This window comes from Symphodus melops (genome assembly GCF_947650265.1).
Source record: "Symphodus melops genome assembly, chromosome: 1".
NCBI classification, from domain to species: domain Eukaryota; kingdom Metazoa; phylum Chordata; class Actinopteri; order Labriformes; family Labridae; genus Symphodus; species Symphodus melops.
The window spans coordinates 16,710,664-16,728,463 of NC_136691.1; the positions used below are offsets into that span (position 1 = coordinate 16,710,664).

General features: G+C 39.1%; 2 protein-coding genes across 8 annotated transcripts in view; both read left to right on the top strand.

Annotated features, from left to right (window-relative positions):
• The first annotated feature begins 1,727 nt into the window (after nucleotides 1-1,727).
• Nucleotides 1,728-11,072, top strand: hmgn3 (high mobility group nucleosomal binding domain 3). 7 transcript variants are annotated; one of them, XM_079362014.1, is made up of 7 exons: nucleotides 1,729-1,926; nucleotides 3,461-3,511; nucleotides 3,742-3,771; nucleotides 5,416-5,463; nucleotides 6,601-6,696; nucleotides 6,894-6,993; nucleotides 10,296-11,072. In XM_079362014.1, the coding sequence occupies exons 1-7, from the start codon at nucleotides 1,912-1,914 to the stop codon at nucleotides 10,301-10,303; spliced, it is 348 nt and encodes a 115-aa protein (XP_079218140.1). In that variant the 5' UTR covers nucleotides 1,729-1,911; the 3' UTR covers nucleotides 10,304-11,072. The 7 variants fall into 7 exon arrangements, with proteins under 7 accessions (XP_079218142.1, XP_079218140.1, XP_079218138.1 ...); XM_079362012.1 differs by having other exon boundaries at nucleotides 1,731-1,926; nucleotides 5,413-5,463; XM_079362013.1 differs by having other exon boundaries at nucleotides 1,732-1,926; nucleotides 6,598-6,696.
• A 3,429-nt stretch (nucleotides 11,073-14,501) lies between these two features.
• The window catches only part of phip (PHIP subunit of CUL4-Ring ligase complex), a 40,037-nt gene continuing 36,738 nt past the window's right edge, over nucleotides 14,502-17,800 (top strand). Inside the window, 5 exon segments of the mRNA XM_079349009.1 lie at nucleotides 14,502-14,748; nucleotides 14,751-14,835; nucleotides 14,947-15,005; nucleotides 15,091-15,120; nucleotides 15,272-15,331. Coding sequence (XP_079205135.1) covers nucleotides 14,695-14,748; nucleotides 14,751-14,835; nucleotides 14,947-15,005; nucleotides 15,091-15,120; nucleotides 15,272-15,331 — 288 coding nt within the window. The 5' untranslated portion in view covers nucleotides 14,502-14,694.

Consider the following 17,800-nt stretch of genomic DNA (forward strand, 5'->3'; position numbering starts at 1 on the left):
GGCTAAATATTAGAGAAAATATATTTGGTGAGGGCCATTATTTTGAGTCATTTTCTAGATTGGGTTGGTCGAATATACTCACTACTGAATTCAGCTTGTTATGGTTTGTGTAAATACATTAATCTAAAAGTTTCTCTGGTTACAAGCACCATTGTAAATATCAACTTTTCTAATTTACATTAAGATATTTGTAGCAGCAGTTATCCATGATTTCAGAGGACATTTCCATTTGTTTTTATTCAATTTGATGTTAATGGTCTCTCCCTAAAAAAAGCAAGTCAATTCAAATGTTTATACTTTGGATAGATTAGAAAACTCCCTTGATATTAAATAATTGTTTTGTTATACATATGGAAATAAATTAATATATCATACCATTACATTACCAGTGGTTGCATTTGAAAGAAACCAATTTGAGCGCTGAGGAACAGTAAATTACAGTTTCTCACACATTTTATGGAGTAAATGATACATTGATTTATTATTAAATGTTATTGCTTTGGGTCTAATTGTTAGTTGCTCAGCAACAACATTTAAGTCCTGTGGACACCAATAGATGTAAGACTTTGTATAATGTACTCCAGCATGGCACATTAACAACAATTTATAAAACCATTATGGCCTTCTGAGGGTCATCAGTCTGATTTGGAATAAACTGAAACTCCTCTTCACTCTTCTGCCTCTTGAGTCTGTTGAGTATGGAGTGGTTCTTGTTTTAACAGAGATTAAGTATCCTCTTAAATAATTTATTTCAGCCAACTGAGATGCTAAATATGAAGAGGGTGTAAACAGTCCTCAAGCTTGTAAAAGCACATGGGGTCACCTGTGACGTGCATGATTCAACTTGTAATGTCAAAAGGTTCCATCAGCAACCTTTTTATCTGAGATTAATTTAAAACACCATCCCAGATATCTGAAAGGGAAAAAACTGTTTTTATAACGCTTATGAAGGTACAGTTAGACACTACAGTTATGACACGTGTTAATGAATTTGACAATGATTTGATGATGATTTGTTATTGTTGCAAAACTTTTATTAAAAACAAAGCCATAACAGTAAACCTGCTCACGTGTTTTTTAATATAATAGATATTTTATAGCCTACAAAGTTATAATAACCTAGTTGAGAGACAAACAGATGTGGAGCTGCTGCATATTAAATGAATATAGGTGCCGTTTTGCTTTTGTACCGACAAGATCTAGGATTGTATTTTCTTCTGGGAAAACATTTATTTGAAATTAAATGAAACGGTTTATTTATGTGCAGCAGTGATTTAATGGTGTCTTTATTCTTTGATTTGTTTCACCATGTTCCCATAGAATCAGGTGTCTGGATGGTGATTGGTTGTTGTGAAAACGTGTGCGATAACTCTGGTTCTTTACAGCGGAAGATTTTCAATAAGAAACAAAAGGCCTCCCCTGCTTTTCTGGAGCTCGCGTATGGCCGATATTGTGCCATTGTCCCTGTTTTTCTTCTCGTCCTTTGTGTTTTATTTACAACACTCACTGTACCTCTCATCCTACATTACTCAGATTCACCGAGAGTCGGCTCCGCTTTCATTGGCTTGTCTCCACTTTCCCTGAACCATCACCGTCTGGTGGGATCTGCGCACAAAGAGCGCGGAGCCAATCACGTACACGTTCTGATAAACCTCAACCAATGTCAGCAAGCCTCTCATTTACATAGAGATGCTTGGAGCCAATCGGGAGTCAGCACATGAGAGGATTTTGACCTCTCTACCCAATGGTTGTGGGAGGTATAGACTTTTGGGCAGTGCATATAATCAACATATTATCGGAGGTGCTTAGATATTGATCCTGTATTTCGAGGTAGTTCAAATTCGTCGCTCCTGGACCTTCGTGTTTGACCTTACATTTTCCGTACTCGTTGGAGAATAATTCACGCGCATAATGCCGAAGAGAAAGGTGAGTGTCGTTTGTGCCATCAGGATCACTTCAGTGTAGTTTTCCTGCTCCAGCATTTGAGGAAAATAGCGGTGCGCGATTTCTTTGGCGACGTCGAGGCAGGTGAGCTGATGCCAAACTTTGGGGAAGCGTCTCTTCGTCCGCAACATTTTCGACGTGTACTCGGCTGTGAGTCTGTAGGAGACATTCATTTAGCAATGTTTTTCTTTTGACACTGTAAATGTCCATGTGTTCACGTCAATGGCCGTTCCTGTGGTCGTTTTATCTGCCACTTGCCTGTCCACTGTGCGCACCACTGGTGAATGTCAGACGGAGCCGCCGGATGGATTGATGCGTAAATCCCATAGAAGACGTGCGTGATTATATATTTTTTTCTGGGCGCGTTTCACGCTTTTATCAGATGTTATTGTTTCTGAATAATAAGTAATTTAACGGTGGAGAAATAACAACGTCCATTCAAATGTTTCTATTCGTTGGTGATGAGTGGTGGCTGCTACCCAAAAGGAGAGAAAGGAATAAAGAAAGAGAGGATAAGAGACAATTGCTGTGCGTAAAAAAAGAACGTGACACTCTCTAAAAAGCATTGCACGACGAGTTCACGTGCATTGTATCAGTGAATACATGGAAATGGGCTTTTCTACCATCCAAAAACTGCCATTGTCTGCGGAGATTCGCCTTTGAGGACAGAGAATGGGAGGCCTCTAGGGGCGGAGGTCGCCCACATGCAAATGATGCGATAACCAACCTGCGGGCTAAACCAACATTTTTTTTTCTTCGGTGGGGGCGGACTCTCCTGCAGGCTATCCTAACATACCTGCAGCCTGAGCAGAGCGAGCCCATGATGTATGCATCCAAATGTAGGCTGACAGCCCTCACTCTGTATTATTGTCTAAAGGAAGGCATGTTTACATTATTCTTTAGGGGTCTTTATCATGGCATGTCAACAAGATGACTCTATTAATATGTAGTTACCATGGAGATCACGTGTCATTCTTACAGAATCTTTTTTAAATGCACTTGGTGCACATGTCCACCCCTGAGAAAAAATGGATCAATATTATAGTTGTGCTTAATTTATTTGAGAGTTTTCAGTCTGTCATGTAATTTCATGCACAATACAAATAAAGGAATGCTTTAAAAGTATTTTATCAGAAGAGCTGAAGAGATGATTAAAATACTCAAAAAATGCTACTGATAGTGTCAGTTTGCAGGGGTGCTATTTGAATCATAAGATGTATTACTTTGTTTAAAATAAGATAAGATCAACTTAATTGATACCCCATTGGGGGAAATATGGTTGTTATAATGGCCAAAATAGTAGAATCCACTAAAATAGAAAACATTAAAAACAAACACAATTACAGTCATTAAATATAAGAAGAAAGATGCAATAGTAATACAATAATGTAGACATACAAACAGTAATAATGATAACATGTTTTTGAATTATACAGTTCTAAAGCAGAGGCCACATGTTGTGTGTGCACGTAAGCACACTTGGACTGTTAACAGTTTCTTCACTTGTTTCCTGCAGTCTGCAGAAGGTCCTGAGGGCAAGGAGGCCTCCAAAGTCACAAAACAATTGGTAAATATGTGGTGTGTTGGTGGATTGTGTGTGAGTGTGCAGTGTTTCCAACAATAAAGTGTGTATTAGTGAGTGAGAGTTTTGATAACAGGTAACTGATTAGGATACTTGTAGTCGTCACAGAGCAGATTGGTACACAGCCAAAGGTACAATTGATATCTCTTTCTCTCTCTCTATCTGTCACTGTCTACCTCTCTCTGTCGCTCACTGATCATCCCTTGCTCCGGTAGCCCACCAGAAGGTCGGAGAGATTGTCAGCGGTAAGTGTCGTTCTCCCGTCCCTGTCTTCACCTCTGACTCTGTCTTCTCCCTAAATTTGCCATCGTCCTGCCTCGCTCGTGTGGGATAGTTAGGCTCTGGATAAAATGGGTTTTGAAATTGGTTAAAGGATACATATACAAATTCCATAAATGTGAAATGGGGATTGTGTCAAGCTTCATCTGCATGTATTTTAGCTGTTGTCTTAGTCCATTCTTTGTGTTGTTTGTTAAACCATGTGGTTGTGCGGGGTTGCCTGAATAAAATAATGAAACTGCATTTTAATATCCTAACACTGTACAAGTGTAGAAAAATACTTTATCAATAGCAATGACACACTTTTTCATCATAAAATCATGTACAAGAACTAAAAACAAGTTTAAAAAAGTTTTCCAATTTCATAGTAAGCATATTAGTAATATCTGTCATAAAATATCATAAGGTTTCATGTGATCAGGCAGCTCTGCCCAACAACCCATGTGTATTTATCTGTGTTGTAATTTGCATGTGAAGCATTCTGTTTCCCCTCTTAGCATGTGTTTGTTTGTATGCATGTGCACTTACAATGAACAGGTTTTAGGAAATATACCCTCAATTAACTTGCTTGATGGGACAAGGCTGAAGACATGGATACCACTTTCATGTTTGTATGCTAGCAGTAAATTAGCTCTGCGTAGCATATAGTCTATCATCTGTAATCCAGTAATTAACACATTTATGATGTGGTGAAGTATGTAAAAGTACATGAACTTTATGTGCACACATTTTTCTTGTTAGCTAAGCTAAATGGCTTGTTGACATTACTTTCTATTTTAACTGACAGACATGAGGGTGGTTAAGAGGAAAAGCGAAAACTAGCTTATTACAAAATGTCAACCTGCTCCTTTAAACTATTAGTTTGACTCTTTTCAGAAAAGCACAATTTAAACATGCAAGCGGTAAACATACTTCTGATTGTACATGTCCTTTTTCTTTCAGCCTTATCAACTTGTCTCATAAAATGTGGCTTTTTTGAACTGTAAACCAGCCCTGCTGTCATTTAAACTCATATTCAGACAGTTTTACACACTCTTAGAAGGTGTAGGTATTACCCCTATGAAGTTATGTATTGTTATGCTCCTTTTACTTCAAAAGCAAGAAGACGTTATTGCCTCATGTGCATGTTGTCAAGCACAACCGAGAATCGCATGATTTAATCTAGTCACAGCAGTGTTAGTGGCTGCATCACGGTAACTTGGTGCACACTCTGAATCCGGACAAAGCTCTGCAGTGAACTTGCTCACAATCTGAGTGGCCAGAGTTTTGATTTCTATCTGATGTAGAAACTATTGAATGGTCTGAAGTCAGTTCACTTATAGTGGCAGAAACCTAAAACTACTTAACACAGGGACAAATCGTATTGCTGAGAGACCAATGTACAAGTTGTTTAAAATAATTATTAATACTTACAGTTTAAGCAAGTACATATTCAGTGGCATTACCCATTTCTTGTGGCTAATGCAAAAGTTATTTTAATAGTAAAGAAAAGTCTCTACGCTATGTGAGTGGAAAGAGGATTAGATCTTAGTATCAATTAATGTTTTTCCAAAGTCGACCATGACAGTGTCGTTGGTCATCCTAACTGATTTCTGCCTAATTTTCAGAAGCCTGCTCCACCGAGGACTGAGGCCAAGCCCAAGAAGGCCATCGTCAAGGTGAAGTACACACACACACACACACACACACACACAAACACATACACATACACAAAATTCTGCCAACTATGATTAATTTTCATCCACACCAATTTGCAAGAGTCTGAGGTTCTTGGTTGCCCCTCAATACCTGCCAGTGTGCATGATGAAGGTCGCTAGACATGAAAAACAAAACACATACACACACACCAAACACACAGCTCGCCAATTACAAACATTACTTGCAGCTACAGACACACACACACAAACAGTATCCAAGGATACAACATTTGGACAAAAATGCAATGATTTATTAGGGGTTGTTTTAAATTTGGTAGTACTGGGGAGATTGTTTTAAGTACTATTTCCCTGAAAAAACAACACTACATAGTATTTACGGCTGGGTTGTTTACACAAATATTTTGATTATCCTTATTTATTTCTAAGGTCGATTCAAAATGTCAACAAAAGATAATATAACAACCTAATGAAGCCAAAATGCCCACCACAACTGACTCTGACACATTGGTATAGTGATCTGCCAGGACATGCTTTTAAACATGAGCAGACGCTCATGTTCATGGAGAGTTCTGTCATTTTTTTTTGTATTTGTTACAGTTCCTCTCGCCATTTCTCCTCTACTCTCCTAACCAGGCGCTACACTTGTTAGCAGTGATGACGTTACATCCTGATATACATAAACATTAAATTACTCATTTAAATCAAACATTTTTCGGGGAAAAAAGTCACACTTGGGAAATTAACATGCATATTGAGAACTTATAATGATGTTAGAAACCATGTATGAGAAAAATCTATCCTTTATATTTGACTTTGCCTCTGTTAAAGGGTTAACATAGAGGTAAAGTTTGTTAACTATACTGTAACTGTACAGTTGACTTTTCTGTCTTTGTATTTTTTTTAAATGTCTATGGCTGATACCTCTATGCCAGCTCATTGCATCGTTGCAGTAAGAATTCCACTCTAGTATCGTCCATGCAGTTTGGTAGCTTGTGTTTTTGCATTAATAAATCTGTTCGACCTTTAGTGTCAATAAGGACAAAACAGAACAGAAACTAATTACAAGTCACCACTATTCCTGCCATTAACAATTGTAGTTCCTAACTCTACATATATGTATTTTCTTCGGTGCAGAAGGTGGCAGATGATAAGGGGGCTAAGGCAAAGAAAGGCGGTGCGAAGGGGAAGAGAGAAGACGGCCCCGCGCACAACGGAGACAGCAAGACCAATGAGGTATGAGGAAGAAAAACATGATGCTGAGAAGAGAAAAATTCACTTCGACCAACAACAACTAAAAATTCTTTCCCCCCATATTTTGTCAATTTGTGCGTGAACATAATCACACTTTATCTTTAATCATTCCCACTACTTCCAATCACGTCTCTTCCACACACACACACACACCTACACACACACACACACACACACAGATCTATGTGTCTCGTCCGTCTGTCAGGGTGTCCTCCATCAGAAGCACTGCTCCCTCCTTGATGTCAGTGAGAGGGCAGAGTGAGACAGTCAGAGTTAAGGGTACGCTCGAGTGTGTCTAATCCGTTTTTGGCGTGTGTGTGTGTTTGAACACTAACTCAGTATAACTTACACAGAACTTGTGTGTTAATCAAGCAAACATTTACCCAGTGTGCTTTGCAGTGCTTTAATGAAGTAGAGGGTAAAGAAGAATAGGGAGGGCGTCTGTAATTTTTGTGGCAGTGTGCAGTGAAGTGGGCCAAGGACAACTTTTGACACATGGAGGTCTTGCTGCTCTCACTGGGATGTGAAATGTGGTTGGCTGCTCTGTTCTTAGACAGCTGGCTCCACCAGTGGTCAGGCAGAGGAAAAGTAGACAGATGTTCACTCCAGTGAGATCACACCATCAAGATTAAATTTCCTTGTCCAGCTCATGTTGATTCCTGCAGATACCAGAGGAGGGTTTCTGTACAAGTTAGTTTGAAAGTCTTTGCTAGAGAGGAATTCATAACACAGAGGTACTCAATTAGAAACTCAAAACGTTCACTCACCAAATTTCCAATCTGTCCAGGGTCTAGAACAGTGACGTGTAATTCCAAAATTAGATCTCCGAACAAAAAAAAGGTATTAAATCCACAAAACATTTGAACTATGCATGAAGCATGATGCGTTCTGTCCACACACAGTTTTATGTTGGAGATTTGATGTTTGGTTTACCCGGAGCAAAGCGGAGCGAACGTCTGCCAAATATCCATGTTAAAACTAACTTCCTGCAGAGGAAAAAAGTGCTTACGGAAGAAAAATAAAAAGCACTCACGACCACAATGAGTTGCCATAGTGGCGTTAAACAACAGCTGATAGGATATTTGAATTGGGCACTGGATAGATACGTGATTGGAAACAAAATTGGAATATTGGTATTTGTCTCTGTCCATATTTCATTACGTTTGGGTACAGATTCGGACCGGAGTCCGCCAATTGAGGACCCCTGTTATAACAATCATACAATCAGCAGATACATTTAGTTATTTACCCTAACAAAATAGGACAAATATATTACTGTTTATTTCTAGAGATGTAAGGTATAGAAAAACACTGCTCATCTTAGACATAGCATCTTAGGGCCTTATTGATCATCTTACTATAGTGAGTGGTAAAATACAATCTCTTTACTCACCAGCCATGAGCCCACCTTGGTTTGTAAATCCTAAATTAGATGGTTAGATTACCAACTCACCAAAAGACTTCCCAATGCAATAACAGTCAAAGTGACGTTTCCCAAAACCAATTAAAGCTGCTCTTTGGTGGTGTTGATTTGTTGCAATCCATGTCGACAAAGAAGGCCAGTTTTGGCTGAACTTATCCTGTACATGTGTAAGAAGTATTTTCTGTCAGAAAAAAAAAAAAATCATCATTCTTTGTTTACGATGTCAAATGTGGTGTGAAATATTTTAGAAAGACTGTTTCTGCAGTTATCCGTTTATTGCCTTGTCTGACACCTAAACTGCAGGGGTGACAGGCATGTAGAAGAACTTTATAGAAATAATCAATCTTCACTCTGGTGTTCTGGTTTGCTTTTGTTGGTCATATAGAGGCATCTGTGTTCATGTCTGTTTATTAACCAGCTAAAAACTCCACACAGGAACTTCAGTAACCTTAGGACTTTACAAAGCTTTCCCAACAATTAAAAAAGAAAATAATCATTTTTATTCAACCAGGAAAAAAAAGTTATTAAAATCTATTTTTAAGAGTGTCCTGGCCAAATAGTCCCAATAACTACTTCTTTAATGTTGAAGGATTTAAAACATCAAATGGCAGCTCATAATCCTGATACGATTCTGATAAAGAAATGTTACTTTATTACTTAAACTCTCCTGTTAATACACATACACTATGCTAAAGCAATTTTTAAGTCATACTTGGAGGAATAGAATATGCTTTGAGTTGTAAAATGGAGTGCATATAAGGCTTACAAAGCTGGAGATGGGGGTTTCTTAGCCTAGCACAAAGGCTGAAAAGTTACTTTATCTTCGGTTTTTGTACATATTGCACACACAGGATAGTTCTTTTAATAAGAGTGTTTGATGTGCTGGTTGGGAGAGCTTTTAAACCAAGCAAGACTAGCTGCTTCGCTTTATTTCTTGTCTTTATGCTAAGCTGAGCTAAGCTAACAACTTCCCATCTCTTGCTTCATAAACCTGAGGTATCCATCTTTTAATGGCAAAAAGGTGAACAAGGGAATAAAAAAGCTCCTTTTACTCTGAAGTATGATTCAGAATGTGTTCAGAGAAGAGTAAAGATTAACATGTAACACCTTTTAAACAGCTGCTGTTTAGAGAGGCAGGCTGATCGAGGTAGACAAGGTTTCTTGTAAGTCAATCTTAGAACTCATTGGCAATCACTGGACAACATTTGCCTCTTGGAGCGACAGCCAACATTCAAGGTCTCCTGGTGACGCCAGCGTTTGGCAGTGTTTTTCCTTTGATTACAGTCTCGCTAGCATTTTGAGAAGTGAGAATGAAGTTGTTAGCTGCATACATTACTTAAAGCTGTGAGAAGTTTTTAGCTGGTTTAGAATCAGACTTAGATGAGTATTGCTGTGATCAACTTGAAAATGTCTTTAGTGTTATTTTAAATGCCTGTTGCTGATGCCTGTGGGAAGGTGCCAGATTAAGTGAGAGAATGCTGCTGAAACAACTTTTGTTGACATTTCACACTACAACGATTTATTGTGATTTATGACTGACTTTGAAAAGAAATAAAGAAGTAATATTTAAAAATACTTGAAACACATGTACAGGATAAACAATTAGACCAGATCCGTTACTGGAGCTTTAAAACGGAATACTTGTAAGGTGACTTCAGATGGTTTCAAGGATTCCATTGTGGGGGATCGTTCCTTTTGCTCAGAGCGTGGACCGTTTTCAGGGTTTAGCCAAGGCCGGATGAAATGGTGGAGGAGATTTCTCATAATACAAGTGTAAACAGGAGCCAATGCCTGCCATTAAAGAGTGCCATTTTATGCATTATCTGTAAATAGATTACCTAACTTAACCCTTTGAAAACAAGAGAAGTGCTTCTCTGAACAGACCCATTAAACTAAAAAGGCATCGAATTGAGCGACACATTTATCCAGGTCATGATGAACTCATTTTAATAATGCAGTAGATCCCCAATCACCTTTTAGTTGCTTCAATCAGAATAAGTTTCATGCAGATTTATATTTAGACTCACTGAGGACCTCGAAAAAAAAAAAAAGGGGGTGTCTTTTTGTGGCTTGTTGATGCCAGTTTGTGTCAAAACTACCTGGAGAGCAAATTATTGCTAATACCAGACTCTTTTTCATAACTCTTCTTCCCCTCCAGGTAACTGAGGCGGTGGAGGAGGTCACTGAGGAGAAGGCGTAAAAACACGGGCGTGTTCACCGGCTCGCCCCCTCTGACTCCATGGCAGCAAAACATCTTTTTTGTACTGACGATTTTTCTACCATGCTGAATTTTTTTTAGACTTGTGATAGCAGAGAAGGACAACCAGCAGCCCCATCCCCATGTTTTTACACTTTAGAAAACTTCCTACACTAAGTTTTTGCTCCATTCTCCTCCCTCCTCTTTCGGATATCACTATACACTTCAGTGAATTGTTTTAATCAGGCAGCTGCAGATGTTCTCGTTAAAACGACTGTTACAATCTTTAAGCCAGCTTTGCCAGTATTTCTAGTCTCTACAAATGGCTACTTTTATAATTGGCATGTGGACTGGCTCCCCCTGATCTCCAAGGAGGATTTGTATCAACAGTTTAACAACAGACCAACATGAAATCAGATGAAAATCTCCATGGGGCACATCTGCAGCTTTTTAATCTTAGGATTTAGAATCTCAACCTCTGTGTTTCACATAGCTCATTTTGTACGTGTGTGCTGGAGTGAATGTGTTTGTGGGTCTCTGTTTGACCTTATTCCCTCATGTTCCTTTTATCCCCCCCCCACACACACACCCTTCACCTAAACACCTTGTCCTGCAGCAGAGTGACATAGCAATAATGAGTGGTGCTTCTGTTCTAGACGGCTCTATTGGCTTTGGAACCTCTGGGCTTCTGAGTTTCATCCTGTTGGAAGAATATTTTGAAATAAAAGAAAAAGATGATTTCATGTGGTGGTCTGCTTTCCTGTGCCTCTCTGACTCTCTTTTGTTTTTTCTACACCTACTGTTTGGAATTACTGCATGTGTAGTTTCTCTTGAACTAGTAGTGCTATCTTTTTTTTTTAACACTTGTATAGATTGGTAACTGTTTTTTGTCGTTTGTGTTTGAGAGCACCTGCTCATGTTCAGAGTCACTTTTCAAAGTAAAACAAAGCCAACACACTGAGTATCTTTGTGTGTGTGAGGTCGTCAGGGGCACGTGGCTGTGTTAAATACAACTGCTGCGTCAGGAAGTGAAAGGTCAGCATTTGTCCGAGTAGTGGGACGGATGTAACTGCACGGTCCCTTCATTGAGGGACAGGTTGCCAATCACAAGCTCAGAGGTGTAGGGTGATAATGTGTGTGTACACAAAAGGAGGCCAATCAAAAGGTTCAATTGAGAGAACAGGTTAAAAATACTAAAAAATACAGTGTCTTTCATATGACGTAAAATCAGCAATAGGAACGTATGCCACAGTGTCGATGAACTTGATCAATCTTGTTTTCTAATTGGAATTGAGAATGATTGGACATTTTGCCCAGTTGGTTCCCAAACAAGGGTTTGTGTCCCCTTGGGCAGCATGCAATAGATGAGGCCTTATTATGAGGTTTTAAAATTAGATTTGCACACATTAATATTGTTTTGTTTATATGAGGTTTTTTTTTTAAGTTAGTGCATGGCGTCCTCTGTTGGATTTTTATTAATGAAACAACTATTAAAAAAAAAAACTATTAAAAAAAGTAATTATATAATATATATATTATATATATATACATATACATATGAAGATGAGAACATCTGCAGCTGCCTGATTAAGTATTTTTCTTTTTTCATGGTTCCTGGGGCTCAGTTTGTTAACTAACAGCAGCAACACAATTTAACTTATATTCCAAAGCTCTGAATCCACTGCTGTATGCACAGTCACAATATTAAAATAGACGGCTGAAGAACACAATGTAATGAATTGTGATAAAAAGTACATCCTATCAAAGCTTTAGATAAGCATTTAAAATGTTGACAGTTCAAATATGTTAAATGTATAGACAATAGACATTGTTTAACAGAGAAGAACTTTATGTTCAAATATATTTCAGACAGGATCAGCACAGTCTGGTTTACTTTTTGTCTGGTCACGATTTTCTGTTCATGTTATTTAACTGACACATTTCCCTCATCATTAATAACCTTTGACTCCTGTGTGCCCCTGTGTACAAATAAAGCAATGCAGAGTGAGGGTGCCTCCTTGTGGCCAGGTTGGCTAGCACAAAAACAACTTTACTTGAGGGGTCATGTAGAAAATATGAGACAGACACGGTCATTCTCAAAAATCAGTCTTACCAAATGCAACATTGTGTTTCTGAGGAATAGTTTGTTAAAGGTTGCATCTCGTGAACTTCCATAAGGTTGACAAATCTGAGGCTGCACTAACTTCCAACCTGTTGCTCGGTTTAAACTTTTTGCTTCTAATTCTTTGCAGCAGTATTGAATGAAAATATGGTCATGAGTCAGGCATCCTTTTCATGTAAATCACACAAGATTTGATTAGAATTCTGTAAATGTGATTGTCTAGCAACTCAAGTGATTATACTCCATTTAAAATCCTTTTTGGAAAAAGTAACACACACATTACAACCTGACGTTGAACAGAGATCAATAGAGAGCGAGAAAAAGTCAATAATGACAGAATACTTACAGCATTAAACAAAGAAAAGGTAAAGAAAGGTGATGAGAATGTTGATCTTGAGAGTGTGGTAAATATTTTTCCGATTTTGGAGCAAAAAACATTAAACGAACGTGCAGAATCCAAAACTGTCGGGGGTTTTTTTGTTTTTCTTTTTAGAAATGACCAGATCCTATACCCGAGTAGTTATGATATGACCATGAATAAAAGCCGGACCTTTTTTTTTTTCAGGAGATGATATCTACCCATTAGCTCTAACAAATAAACTAAAATATGTTTTTAAATTAGAAGAAGCTACAGAGAATGTCTGAAGGACTCATGTTTTGTTGTTTCCTAGAAAATATACAGCAGAGATTAGTCAGTCATCTGCTCAAGTTTTCATCTCATCATTGCCCAGCAACAAACTTGTCTGTTCCCTTTAGTCTCTGCCAGGGCTTCAAGTCAAACATGTGCTTTATTAATAGAAAGTGGCTTCTAAACCAGAGCCTGTGGGGGCTTTTTTAAACAAACTTTATTGAACAGAAATTAGTTTTGCTAATGATAAAGTTCTTGGAGTAACACGTTTCAGGTAACTCTCAGCGTATAAGCACCAGCAGCACACAATCTCAGGGTTTAGAGGTAAACTGTAAAACAAATGTAAGAACACTGAAGTTATCCCAGTGCTGTTTCAGCTGTGTTTGACTGAGGTTACAATGTGTTGTATCGAGCACATTATTGGTTGGTGCATGTTTTCTGCTTTGCTGTAACAAACTCAACATTAGCTCTACTTAGCAGTGTCCAGTGAGTAGTCTCAAGTAATATCTTACAAAGAGACTATATTATAAACAAATATGAGGCTAAATGACAACATAAGCTATTCTCTCCTCAGTGCCTCACTTTCAATAAAAGATGCCGACTGAAAAGTTCACAAGGTCATCGTGAAACTGGGAGCTTTTTTTAAATGACCAAAAAAAAAAAAAATAATAATCACGATTTACATTATGATACACTTTCTTGTCCCTAGTTCATTAAATAATTGAATCATATTTTTTTTAACCCCTTAGTCAGAGATTTTCACCCCACATTTTTCTGGAACAAATTAGAAAGTGTTTACTCATACATTTCCTTCGTTAGGCTACTGTCCTTGATGAGCTATCTTTAATGTCTAATTGCCATTAAATTCCTGTAACTCACGAGGTTTTCATTCATTAAGCTGCACTCCCCTTCTTCTCCAACCCTTCCCCCATTTTACAGCCTGGCAGTATTTGGAAGAGAAATGGACGACTTCCCCACCAAAAGGCTGGAGTGGGTGTGATAGCCAGACATCTTGTTACTCAATAACGACAGCGTGATAACAAGCGAGGCCAAGTAAACAGAAATTACTAAAAAAAAAAGTGAACAGTAATATTAAAATGAAACCTAAAAAACGATTACAGCGAGTTAAACACAGGCGCCATATTTTTAGATCCATACAGCTACGAATAGAGACACTAGAACAAACTGCGATTAAAATGCATCTGCAGCACATTTTAAAATGCACGCTCACTTTCTTGTCATTTCTATTAATACGCAAATATCAGTAAAGTACGGAGAACTAGCGATTCTGCAGCAGTGTTTCCTCTCCTATCGCAGGCTGCCATTTCTACCTCCCCTCTTCTCTGGCGTGGGATATAACGTATTCTTCCGCAGAGGGCTTGCGCTTTTTTTCTTTTGAGGGGGAGGGGGGTTTAGAGAAACTTCCTTCTATAGCCGAGAAACCGTCGCTTAAATTCACCCCGCGATGTAGTCGGGGCTTGGATGTGTTCACGGTTATTTATTTGCAAGAGGAAGACTGTGTTTTACTTGATAAACATTACTGCGTGCACTAACTGCCGCTCTGCGGAGGGATACTCGACGCAGCCGGGACTTCGTGAGCGCAGAGCTGAATGGAGGCAGCCTCTTCCTGGTGGATAAACAGTGACAGCTACAGGGCAGCCACCTAGACCCAGCACACAGGCTCTGCGCTGCCCTGGCAAACAACACCAAAATGGCTTCAGACAGTACACACATCGCGCAGTTGACTTCTGGTGAGTAAAGGAGATCGGAAAATATGTCATGGTCGTTGTAATATCCCCACATTTCCTCGGTGCCCTCTTCTAACGCAGCTCCCGTCCTCTCTCCCCCTCCAACCATACCAGAACTGTACTTCCTAATAGCCCGATTTCTAGAAGCTGGACCGTGTCAAAAAGCAGCCGAGGTTGGTTTTTATGCATTTTAGGATAATTTATAACATGTCCGAAATTGTCACGGGGTGTAATTTTGTATTTCTATCCTATTTTCAGACCCTGATAAGGGAGGTGGAGGAGAAGGAGGTAAGCAGTCAGCAAGACGAGAGAGATGCTTCTCTGTGCACTGTACTTTGTGATGTTGCTTTTACTCTGATTTATCTTTTAGTGATTTAAAACATCACTTGATACATTTATACACTGGATGGTCACAGTCTGCACTATTTTTCTATCTCAGCTTCTACCCAAAAGGCTGGACTGGACAGGGAAGGAACACCCCGGGACGTACGAAAATTTGGTAAGGGTGCCCTATAACTGAGGGAAAAAGTTTTTAGAGAGCAAAATAAAAATTGAATTTCCCGCAATTTTTAAATCAGGTGGCTGAGAAAAAAAACTGAAAAAGACTTTTCAGGGCGAGCTGCTTGCAGGTTGGGGCCGATTTGGGGAACCAAAGGGTTCGAGTCTACGCGTCCTGTGCGCCACGGTGTGCGAGTTTGGTGCCATTCATGTCCAAAAGGTTGTAATAGTTGTTGGAAAATTGTGTGTGAAATGTTGATACGTCATGAGTGTTGTGGTGTAGGAGCGCCAGGATCCGGAGGAGGGACTCCCTGCGCCACAAGCCAGAGAGAGAGATGGAGGCGCTCTTGTCCTGCTAGAAGCATAATTTGTGTGCATGGGTTGAAAACACACAAGGGGGCAAGAGTTAGAAAACAGGACATTTTGAGGAGAATATAAAGAGTATATTCTGTTAAACTGGAGTTACAGATCCCTCGGTTGACTTGAGGCTGCCGCACGGTTGTTGCGAAGACATTTTGGAGAGCAGTTTTTAGGGGGGATTGTGGCGCAAGCTCGAGTGGGAGAGAAGAGATGAGTTTTTGAGAAGATGCGAGGTAATGTTTCTGCTCATATCTTGTGATCGCTCTTATTAATTGTGGCTAATTATCACGTAAACAAACAGGGCTCGGCTGAAAGCGCAGTTTTACGCATGGGGGCGTGGAGAGAATTCATCATCGCAGTGTATATGTATATGAAGTTTCTTTTCGGCTTTATTGTGCATCTGCACTTTTGATTTTTTTTTTTTTTACAAGTTTAATTTCTATTAATATGAAAATACAACCTTTGGCCTATTCCTCGTAAACTACGTGTGTTTTTTTCCCGCTTCTTCCTCTGTCACACGCGGAGAAACAGATCCACGTCCATGTTGCTTGAGATGTGTAGATTGACCTGGGTGTCGCTGCATTTTTTTTTTTTTTACGTTTAAGAAATAATTGACAGCGGATCTCTGCCTGCTCGTGTGTGTTTTTCTCTCTTCTCTTCCTGCTTGGCTCTCCGTTACTCCTCCTCCTCCCGCTGCCGTACCCAGCCGATCAGCCTGCCTCCTGTCTATTGTGCATAATTCCCTACGATTAAAAAAATACACTGCAGAGAATTTTTTGAAGTATTAGAGCAAACGGAGACGGCGTGTTTGGAGGCTCAGTAACAGCGGGTTGACATGTTTATCAGAGGTGTTATGTAGGTTTGTTGTCTGGGTTTAAACAGGAAAGGGGGGGTTGGGCAACAAGAGGATCCAACGCGGATTTCAATGCTATTGTAGTAATTACCGATATTAATTACGCCTTATTAATTAAGGCGGATTAATTAAATGTATAATTATTCATTTTTTTGCATATATTATTAAGTAGCATGACCTCATATTTAAACATATAGATCTATTTTGGTTTCAATTTAAACCATATCTACACCATTTATTTATTTCGATTTTTACATGAAATAATGAGCTGATTTAAAACATGTCTGTCCTATCTTCTGTCGTTTAAAGAGGATAATAGTATCTTCTGTAAGTTAGTCTAGTAGGGATTTTTGCACGATCTGTTAGAATTAAAGGTTTATATGTAGAAGGTTAGAGGTATGTGTGCGTTAAGGTGCCATGTGCTTTCAGGTGCTGCAGCTGCCGGACTCGGCTAATGTTATCTCTTACCCTAAGGGAGCAAATAAAATGAGGCAAATTGTTATTACACATCACTCTGTTCATTAGGTTGTGTGTGTAGGTGTGTGTGTGTGTGTAGGTGTGTGTGTGTTTGCTTGGGCTTTATGTGTGTATCGAGAGACGCGTGTGCTCTTCTGTGCTTAGAAACACTGATCACGTTTCTGAAACAACGAGGATGTTGAAAGCAATTAAGGGGTCATTAATTGTGTGTGTGTGTGTGTGTGTGTGTGTGTGTGTGTGTGTCACAGAGACTGTCAATGCTCAGATAAAGGCATGGGTTTAATTTGTGAGTGGATGACATTTCTAGTCTCAAAGTTGTTTGAACATTATGTGTCCGAAATAAAGCGGATAATTGCATGTCCTATTTTGAAATCAATATGGAGTGTAATAATTCTGGAGTAAACACAGAGCAGCTATTGTGTTGCTGCTATCACTCAGGTGTGTGTGTGTGTGTGTGCGCGTGTGCGTGTGTGTGTGTGTGTGTGCTTCCTCTGGATTATAGACCCCGTGTGTCCGTGGAGTCAGACAACACAGGGTGTTTATTGGAGCTTTAGTTTACATACAGCCTCATGCTTGTGTTGCATGCCACACCTCCTTCTCTGCTGCTTTACTACACTGCATGTGAACTGCATCCATAATCATTTAAAAGACAAACATTTAAACAAACAAGGACTTGTTTCCTGGCACAAAAGGCTTAATTTACACGTTTGATTAATTTATCATTATTTGTTGTTTATTTTAATTTATTAGTAATATTGATGGAATGCTTTCAGTGTGTTT